General features: G+C 39.7%; 1 protein-coding gene across 1 annotated transcript; it reads left to right on the forward strand.

The window, feature by feature from the left end:
* The first annotated feature begins 1,984 nt into the window (after positions 1–1,984).
* Positions 1,985–7,920, forward strand: LOC102221407 (neurensin-1-like). The gene is made up of 4 exons (XM_005809101.2): positions 1,985–2,084; positions 4,789–4,863; positions 5,225–5,377; positions 6,202–7,920. Exons 2-4 carry the CDS (start codon positions 4,804–4,806, stop codon positions 6,604–6,606), a joined length of 618 nt encoding a protein of 205 aa, XP_005809158.1. The 5' UTR covers positions 1,985–2,084; positions 4,789–4,803; the 3' UTR covers positions 6,607–7,920.
* Positions 7,921–10,630: the final 2,710 nt, after the last annotated feature.

Below are 10,630 nucleotides of genomic sequence, written 5' to 3' on the forward strand. Positions count from 1 at the left end.
AGCAATGGCCATATGAATGCATGCATCATTTATGTGTGACATAGCGCCACTACTGGTGAAAAACAATACTGCACTGCCTCGCCCCAGACTTCTTTCATGTATGACAATGAATGTATTCAGCAATCTTGACCATAAAAATGTTATTACCAATAAAAAAAACTGTTTTATAGAAAAGTCAAGTGGACAAAATTGATTTTCTCTCATTATTGCTTGCATCTTCTTTACTTCTCATGTGCCTATTTTATGTGTTGGGATTGCACATTGATTTTTTTCCCCCACTTAAAATGAGTGGTGAAGTCCATCGCCTCGGGTGCACATGATGAGAGCATCATTACTCAGCATCTTGAAGAAGGTGTAGCCGGGGCGTGCTCCCGACCGCGAAGTGGGAGTGAAAATCAAAAGAAGTTCTGGAGCTCCTTATGTGTCTGGTAAGGGGTTTAAAAGCGCTCTCAGCAGAACTTCGAATCTACCGTTTCATTATACAGAAAAGTCTTCAGCGGGAGGACATTGAAAATAGTGTTTAAAAGAACCAGGTCTGACCATCCAGCCATTCTCACCCCCAGGAAGCAGGCTGGAAAAGTCCAAATTGAGTCTCCAGAAACAATAAAATGTCATAATAACAACAACAAAAAAACAGGACCTACAACGTGGCAGGGCAGCATTGCTAACCAATTTGTGTGAGTGTGTGTGTTTTTTTTTTAATGCAACACAAATGACTGCTGTCCAAACTATGTGCCTCCCAATCCACAACTTTAGCCTTTATGTTTGTTATATTTGGCTTGTTGCAAACACTTAATGGTTGTGGCTGATTTGTAAACCCACTGGGATCACATAGGGTCTCAGTATTCTTTCAAATCGGTTTGAAGAGAGAATCTCTCAATCTTTTGCCATGTCTCCCTCCCCCCCCCTCCCTCGCATGCAACAAAAACTCATGGCTGGCCTTCAATTGCCAACTATCAACACAAAGATGCTTTTGTTTCCATTCGGTTTGCTAGCTCTCCTCGTTTGTTTTGGTCTTCGAGTCAATTGTAACAGTTACAGAACACAATTATTGTATAAAAACCTCAGAAGCCAGTTTGCAGCAGGATATGAGGACTCGGCAGACCGGTGAAAGGTCAGATGAAACCAAAATAAAAAAAAATTTGAAAGAAGAACGTGCAAAATATGTGGCGGAAAATGAACACATCACGTAAATGAGACACAAATGTAGAGTTGACAAGAGGCCAACAGAACTGAAACAAGAAACACCATAAAAATCCATTAAAATGTTGCTGCGTCTCTTCTCACCTTCTCTTTTTACCCGTTTCCTGTCTGATCTTCTTGCAAATAAATAAACAATTCTAAAACTTGTAACACAAATACGAGAAAGTTGGGCAGAAAAGGACATTTCCTTTATGACCGAATCGAACCGTAGCATAAAAAAGTCAGAAAATGTGTGTTTGGACAACTTTGCACTACATAAATCTGGCCTTTATGCAAGGAGAAACCCACTGTTGGAAGAAAACAATAAGAGGTTCATCAAGAAGTGGAAGAGGTCAGATAAGAGCAAAATGTAAAAAAAAAGAAATAAAAGAACACAAAACCATGAACACGTCATCTCTGTGGAGTAACGTGGGAATTAATTTCTTCTGCAGAAACAGGCTGATTATTGCTGATGGATGCATGAAAACAGTCGCTGGTCTTATTGTAATGAATTATGTAGGGTAGCTGAACATATGCCCGCCACATTTTTCAGATTTTTTTTCTGCTAAAGTAAATTTCAACACCATGTATGGTTTTTTGTTTTTTTTTCACAGCTTGGACGTTTTCAATAAACTACATTTGAGTTGACGAAACATGAACAAGTTTAAAGAATGTGAAAACTTTAACAAGTAATTTTCTCTGAATCTTAAAAATAATAATAATAATAATAATAATAAAACAGTCAATCTGGGTCTCCTCAATATACTGTATTTCTCCTTCCTTCTCCGCGCATGCTCAGTGTCTTGACTCAGCGGACCTAAATATCGACGGCAGCTGGAGATCAAGCGGTCCGACGACAGATGGATGCCCAGTGAAGAAGCGGTCCGCTCCGGCTAGGAGAGGTAAGACCCCCCCCCCAGCTTTCTCCTGGCGGTCCCCACAGCCTGTCGGGGCTCATGGGTGGCCGGAGGTGAGTGCGGTGAAACCCTTCGACTGACGGAAGGGGGGAAGAGGCTGCGCGGTTTGCGGTGACTCGCTGTGAAGCCGTGGCGGCGGTTAGCTGGTGCGAGGCGAGCGACGAGTTAAAACGAGCGCAGGACGGCTCGTGCCCTGGCGGTTCGGGGGGCACGTGAACGTCTGGACCGCAACCCGACTTTCTGTCTGCGTCATGGGAGGTAACCGCCGAATTTGAAGCTGGGCCAATAAAGTCTGGTGCATCCGAACAATTTCGGGTTCGGTTTACCTTTACTCTGCCTGAAGCGAAGTTTTCAGCACGACGGACAGTTCCGGGCTGAAGTCCTAAATGAATGCGGCTCAGTTACTTTCCTTTTTTCACACTTGTGGGATTGTTCAGGTTATAAAGTGGAAATATAAATAGCTAGATCATCTGTTTAAGGGATGCAGAGAGACCAGCTGCCCGCTCCTCGGCTGTTTGTTCATTAGGATTGCATAGTGGATTTCAGAGTTGAACTTTCCCACAGACTTTTACTTCACAACCACAAGCTTCAGTTTTTGTTTCACTTTTGTTCCTAGCAGTGCTCTGTGTTGAACTCCATCAACTCTATCCAGTCAGAGTTGAAGAAAGCATCCCCGCACCATGATGCTGCCACTATTGTGTTTCACAGCTGGGCAGATGTTTTCTGGATGACGAACTGCTTTGGTTTTCTCCCACTTAGTGACTTTGAATTTAGGTCTCATCTGGCCTGTCAGAGTAAACAACAAATCACTTGATAGCATGATAAATTAAAACCAGCTCAATAACTTTCATTTGCATGATTTATATATATTTTTCTCTTTCTACCAAAAACTGGTTGACAAAAGTCTTCAGTCTGGTGCTTCGATCTCAATCAGGCCTTTTTTGTTTGTTTGTTTGTTTGTTTTTTTAAGGACAATTTTGTTTATAGTTCATTTCATTTCTAGTTTCTGTAGCTGTGTTCAGTTTGGATATTTAACATGTCTTTCACTTCCAGTGTTAAATGTTCATTAGAATTTAAAGATGATTGATGTTGAAAATGCCTTCTTGCATTATTATGTCATTACTCGGAAATGTTCTCAAAACAACGTTGTTGTTTATCGCAGTAACAGTTTTTGTGGCAGGCTTCACAAATATGCACTTCCTGTAATGCGACTAAATGTTTTAAAACGCCATGGACACCTATACAAGACTGTAGTTTTTGTGGCTCGCTCTTTTTCCCTTTAAACAACAACAAAAAAATCTGTGTGATTTACTTTCTTTTACTAAACATTTTGTTATTTAAGAAAAAAATCAAACATAGAAATAGAACAAGTAAGCAGGTTCCTCCAGTTTTGGAGATATTATGGTGAAATCTTCCTCTCTTTCTTTTTTATATTTTATTATATTTTTTTTACTATTTTAGTTGTGAAACAGCATCCAGGCACAGTCTTTCATTAGAAGCTCTGCTCCAAGGCAAACTGGTCAATGAATCAGCAACAAGGGGACATGAAGACTCCACACAGTCACTTGGACATGGGTGACTCATCCGTGGGTGGTGAGAGAGGGAGGCTCAGGCCAACAGTAGCTGTCAGACATTGTCATGCAAGCGGCTGATGATGATGATGATGATGATGATGATGAGTTCACAGGTCACGATGCATGACGTGTCTCTGCTGAGATACAGGAATAACCTATTGTACTTTGCTTTTGTTGTTGCTGTGGTTGAAACGCAGACTTCAGTGTTTGTTTGGGTGGATTTGATGTGACGAGCCAATAGGAATTGAGAGGTTGGAAATGACATCACTTTCTATTTTGCAAAAACCCTGTCAATAATCACGGCGGTAGCAGCATCATGTGGTGGGAGGGGGATGCTTGTCTTTATCGGGGAAGATGGGCGGAGCTAAACGCAAATCAACACAAGAAGGAAACTTGTAAAAGACTTAAAGGGGCGGAGTTCCTCCTAATCAAATGGTGACCTTTGACATTTGGACAGAGTTAAACAGAATTGATTAGGAGATACTTCGTGACAAGGAAACCTTGTCACAGTAAAGCGTTGTTCCCAGACTTGAAAACCCTTGAGATTAAGCTTTTTTATTTTCTTTTTTTTTTTTTTTGCTAAGTATTACGGGCAAACCCGGTAGAGAAAAACCACCAGCTGTAATTGCAACACAAAGGTACTTCTTCAAATTTTTGAATTCAGGTGAATTCGCACAGATGTGTGCCACAGCTAAACATGTCGCAACATGCAGCTAATCAATTAATCACATAATAAATTCAAATGAGCTCGATAATTTCCATTTTGATGATGAATATTTATTTGAATGGCAATTTTGTTTATGGAATTACACATATGATTTGTGGTTTTGGTTGTGTGAGGCATTTAGTTCCATTTTATTTCTTATTTTCAGGTTGTCACATTTTATTTTATTTTGGATATTTAAAATATCGTCCAGTTCCAGTGTGGTGTGTTCTTTACAAAATGAAAGTCTGTTGTTCCTTTGATGGGGTGAACTTGCATTAATATGCCATTTTGAATTTGTTATTTGAAAGTGGTCTCAAAACAACTATACTATCGTTTATTGTAAGAACTACTGGGGTAATTTATCGTCCAGATATAACATGCACCTGTTTACTCTTTGTTTTTACTCTAGCTAAAGAAGTGAACAATGGTGCTGTGCCCTGAAGGTTGTACATCCGGATCAGGAGGAGAATCTTCTTGCAGTGAGGTGAGCTAGCTAGCTAGATTACAACTGAGAATCATCTGGAATTTAATTTGATGTATTGAATATTTCTGCTCCACCAAGTCTCTATAGTTCAAAGCATATTCACTTCAACAATACTTTACTGATCTTAAAGGGAAATTAAATGTTGTTGGAACTCATTTAATTAAACAGTGATGGCTGTTTAATATTGATGGCTGTAAGTATGAAAGATCTGCTGTAGCAGTCTGTGTTACAGCAAAATTTGAAGAAGCCTCTGACTGAAGACGGGCTTTGTACAATTTTCATTAAATCTGGCATAAAAATGGCAACATTTCAGAAATAAAACATCACATGGGCCGTTTGTTTTGTCATAATGCTGTTCCAGGCGGGTTCCAGCTGTCTTCAGTTTGGAGTTCGCTCCTATCTGCATCACTTCTATGAAGAGTGTTCGTCCTCCGTGTGGGAGAGGGACCCAGAGAACCGGGGGTCAGCCCACAGCCACAGAACCGCCCTGTGGTGGAACTCAGCTGTCTGGAAGGTAAACTCACTGAGCTCTGCACAAGGCAGCTTAAACACAGCCTTCTATGGAAGCCCTGAAAGACCAAATTTTACTTTGTTCTTGACTTGATCAAACTGTTTGAACGGGTTTTTTTTTCCTCTTTGTGTAATATTTATTTCCTAAAGTGGAGAATTAAAAAAAATATTCTCCACTTTAGGAGAATAAAAAAAATAAATTTGGTAAAAAAAAATTTGACCACGTTTGGTAAATTTTTGCCTGGGTAAAATTTGACCAAACCTGTTGGTTTTTTGCTATATAATTTAAAGAAATATATATTTTATAGGGAGAACTTCTTAATAGAAACACATAGCTGGTAAAATTTTACACATCAAAATTGCCTGCTGTTAAAGACTGCTACCTCTTATTGCCTTCTAGCTTTTAGTGCCTGTTAGCCATTAGCGCCTGCTAGCCATTATTGCCTAATACCTGCTGGTAGTGCCTGTGAACCGTAATCTTCTGTTAGCTGTTATCTTCTGCTAGTTGTTGTTGCTTGCTAGCTGCTGGCGCCTGTTAGCGCCTGCTAGTTGTTAGTGCCTGTTAGCTGTTATCTTCTGCTAGCTGCTAACTTCTCGAGCCTAAGAGATTGTGTACTCTGCGCTTTGTCTCTTCATGAGAGACTGCAGACATGTTGAATGAGCCTGTGGTATTTGTATTGTCGAGGGGAGTCCATGCAGACCTCCTGCTTCGTTTTTCCCTCTCTAATATGGTTAACCTTTCATAATAAGAACCTTGGAGCTCCATGCAGAGAGCACAACCTATAGAAATGACCACCTCAGCTCTTTTCGTGTATTTGCTAACTACAGGTGTCCTTGGCTCTGGGTCTGCTGATGCTGACGGCAGGTGTTGTGTCTCTCTCCGTCGCTTACTCCGCACCCCACAAAATCGAGTCCTTCGGCGAGGGAGACCTGTTCTTCGTGGACCCCCAGGCCATCAGCCACAACAGGGGTCTGCACTTCAGCACGGCGTCCGGGATCGGGCTGTCGTGCCTGGGCTCCGCGCTGGCTGTGATGGGGGTGGTCGTCTGGGTCCTGCCCAAGGCCAACCTTAAAGAGCGGCTGTTCCACCGACCGAGGGAAGCTGATCAGCGGGGGGAGCCGGGCTCGAAGTGGAGGGGATTCAGGGATGTGATAACTAAGCCGCCAGATACAGGAGAAGGAAAGATGCCTTTTACTCTGGCTAAAGTGAAAAATGTGCAACCCGCTTCCTAGAGAGAGGCACATAATCTGATTCTGACCCCTTGTTTACATCGCTTCCCTGTCGTCTCTGATTGGATTATAGACTCACTATAGACTCACACATACTGTGTAGTGCGTTCACATTTTAAGTCTGATTTTTTTTTTAAAGTCTCCCATCACCATCTTCAAAACACATCAAATTTATACATTTTATAGTCCGAATTTGGACTAAAAAATTATTTATTTTTATTACTGAAGTTCTTCTAAGGATAACAATTACTTTCTTAAGATCTCCTTCGAATACAGGTGTTTTTGAACAAAACTTTAAGCCATAACTGGGTTACTTTATGAGCCCTAAAGAACATTAGAGCCACCTGAAGAGTTCTGATAATTAGAAATAATCATAACAGCTTTACTCTTTAATAAAAATGAGACCCAGAGAAATGACCCAGTTAATGTGAAGAAGCAGAAAAACAGAGCTATTGACTGTGGGATGTATTTGTTCAGCACACAACCGTTATAATTTTAACACACACCCAATAACACACCAGATAGCTTATTGAGTACATACTGTATTGACTGATCAAACACAATAAAAGTATTGGTACAATGTAAGTTGTAAGGTTTACAGACAGCTTTCAGCTTGGTGCGGTTGACCGGCAACCAAATGGATCGAACTTGAAAAATCCAGTTATATTTTATCTTCTTTACAGTGAATTTGCCCTACCTAAGATGATGCTTTACACCATTAATTACTACCAATGGTATTCACCACAGATGTATTCCTGCAGTTTTAAGAACATACAGTATATATCATCATACTTGGAAATGATTTTTTTCATACTTGTAGCTCATGATAGTTGCAGTAGTAGCACCACCTGTGAGACAAAAAAATTGAGCCCAAGAACTGAGAAGTCAGCCTTGAACACAGAAGTCACCTCGATGAAAGCATAAATAGAAAAGTGCTAAATAAAAACAAAACAAATGTCAGGAAACAGATAGATGTTTTAATTTCTGCTCTGGTTATTGTGCTCACATTTCTGTTAATCTGCTAATAGCGGTGCTAATTTTTAGCTCTGCGCTTTAGTAGTTTTGCTAGCTTGAAAATGTTTAGCGCACTTAGCTTCCCCTAAGTTAATTTTTCCAGATAAATCCCAAACTGATTATTTACTGGACTATTTTGTAAACTTTCAATTAAATGAAATTCAGCATCTTTGTTGAAGTTTTGGTTACCCACTCTTCATTCATGCTCTTATTTTGAAGTGGGTGAAGGCTGTTTAATCTGCAGCGCCGTTTCTTTTCTTTACATGGTTTTTTTTCTTTCCCTCCCAATAATTTCATTTAAAGTAAAAAAAAAAAAAAAAAACATAAACAAAATAAAACTGACAGTAGAGATCAAGACATAAACATAAAAACAATAAGGACATTATACAGTGGTGTAAAAAAATGTGTGTCCCCTTCTTGATTTTCTTTTTGTTTGTTTGTGTGAGCAAATATTTATGAATAATGCTTTACGGCTAGAGCGATTAGTTCGTTGGAGACAGGTTACTGTTTTCTAAATGAGGTGGACGATTGTGAGGGGGAAGCTGATGGTCAAAAATGCACGAGTTTTGACTACATGTTAAATTATCAGCACCATCTAGTGGCCCGGCATGACAACTACAGCTGACGCAGGGTGTCTGCTGTGTCGTCTAAACATGGAACTTTTTCCCCAATCAACATCTGAAAATACCGGCAGTTTCCAGACTGCAGTCTCATGTAAACGTAGCCTTAGTCACATGGTCGGTACAGTCAAACAGTCTCCTTCATTTGGCTCCTGCACTGAATAAAGATAATTGCAGCTGGCACATATTGTCATAAGTGACATTCAGGTGGAACATTTTAAGAGACAAGTTGTTTTCTATTTATTAATGAGATTTGCTGTTATCAGTAGACTTTTTTTTTTTTTTTTACCTGACGGACAGAAAAATGTAAATCCCACAATGAAAGAGCAAATTTTCCTGCTCGACGTACTTTGTGTCTCTCCAAAACCAAAACCTGTCATCACCTCAGTCGTTTAGCTGCTGAATCCCTGCTAGAGAAATCTGTCTCCACTTCGACACAAACCACGTTGTGTTTCATCCCGTACGTTTGGGATGGTCCTTATCATCCCAGCTGTTTTGTAACCCTTTCAAAAAGAGAAACAGTTTTTGCTGAATGAGAAAAAAAAGAAATCCATCCTCCTCAGCTACCTATTACCAAGAAGCTCAAACACGTTTCCTGCTCAGATCAAAGCAGAGAGTGCTTACTCCATCTTTTTCCTGCGGTGTCAGTAAGCAGCTTCAGATTCATTTGATGTAATACCTTTGGAAAGGTCTTTTCCTCAAACACATTTTACTTTAACAAAAGCAGGCAATCGCGCTCTCCGATCCCAGACGAGATGTAATCGTTCATATATGTGAGCGCCTCTCTGTTTTAGACAGATAAGACTCCGAAGGCAATTATGAGGTTTTTTGGGGGGGTTTTGTAACTCTTAAAATAAATTTGTTATCCAAAATGCTCCCACTTTAATGGATAACATAAGTTCTTTTCATGGTAAAGAAGTAGAAATCGTTTTGCAGCTGCAGCTGTCAAGATACAGTACATGCCTAATATAAACATTTTAACAGATACAAAGTGAGTAAACTTTAACCCACAGTAGCATATTTTTAACATCTGAGAAATTCACATGCAGACTGCTATTGCAGGTAGCTATGGCAACCTTGCAAATCGCACTAATTGGTCGTAAGTTGTACAGAGTTCAAGTCATTCATCTCTGTAATTGTTTTGTCTTTATTTTATTAAAATTACATCCTAATTGACTGGATAGTTGCCTGGAGCACGGCGGCTGTTTACTGCCACGTTCAAATTAACTGATAAGATTTAAAAGATCGAAAGTCAAATTTTCAGTTTATCCAGTAGTTACAAACTTTTTCCAACTGTTTATGATGTTTGTTGTGTTTTTTTTTTGAGAGAGAGAGAAATCTGAATTCATTCGACAGATCAAAGCTGTACAAAACAAGGAATCTCAATTGGAGTCATATGATTGGTGAATATTTTGCATCACAACACCTCTTGTCTCTTTTAACTGCAACGTTTTATTCCACTTCAGTTTTGGGGTGGTGACTGAGTTTGGCTGCAGACTGCCTGTTGTTTTCAGTCACTGTCCAGTGATGGAGAGGATTCAGTGGTCTATGCTGTGGGTTTTACAGAGCAGCAATATCTCCATCCTGACTGAGCGACTTGGTTTCATAAGCTTTGTGGTTATTCAGGCAGTTGTTTTGATTTGTTTTAATTAAGAAAACAGTAGAAATACTGATGGCAACTCTTCTTTGAACTAAGTTTTTGTTAAATTACCAATGACGCTCTGTAATATACCACTGACTTTCCTTTGACTACCTAAGATTTGTAGATTATTTTATTATCTGTAACTTTTTTTGTTTGTTTTTCCATGTATTGTTAGACATGAAATGGAGGACTTAGAAAAGGGCATGCTTTTTTAAAACATTTTAATTAGATTGGATTTCATGTGTTTGACAATTTAGCACTTTTATTTTTTTTTATTTTTTAATATCAACGTTATTTTAAAATAATAACTATGACTTCCACACCTGCTACATAGAGGACCCTGTGTGAGACCCTCATCAGTGCGGTGACATGCAGACGGAGGCTCTAGATAAGAAAATATTCCTTAACCAACTGGTTTTACATTTTCACACATCTGCGCTAATGCTCGGTTTTACTGTATGAAACACATGTAGAGTCACGCATGCTGCCACTCACCCGGTCACCACCACACACACTGTAATTTGTACTCCTTTGACAGTACCACCTATTTTCTCCCCACTGTAATCTGTTGCTGTAATTGCCTGTAATCTGTGTATCTAGGCAACAGTTGGGCTGCAAGTGCTCTATTTTGAACTCAGAACAAAGTCTCTCTCCTGATTGGTCCTTCACACCGCCATCTCTCTTTATCATCACATGTATCAGATTTGTTGTTTTCAGGTATAAACGGTAGTAGCGCTGAGGTAAAGGGAAA

Source organism: Xiphophorus maculatus, chromosome 13, assembly GCF_002775205.1.
Source record: "Xiphophorus maculatus strain JP 163 A chromosome 13, X_maculatus-5.0-male, whole genome shotgun sequence".
In the NCBI taxonomy this organism is placed as follows: Eukaryota; Metazoa; Chordata; class Actinopteri; order Cyprinodontiformes; family Poeciliidae; genus Xiphophorus; species Xiphophorus maculatus.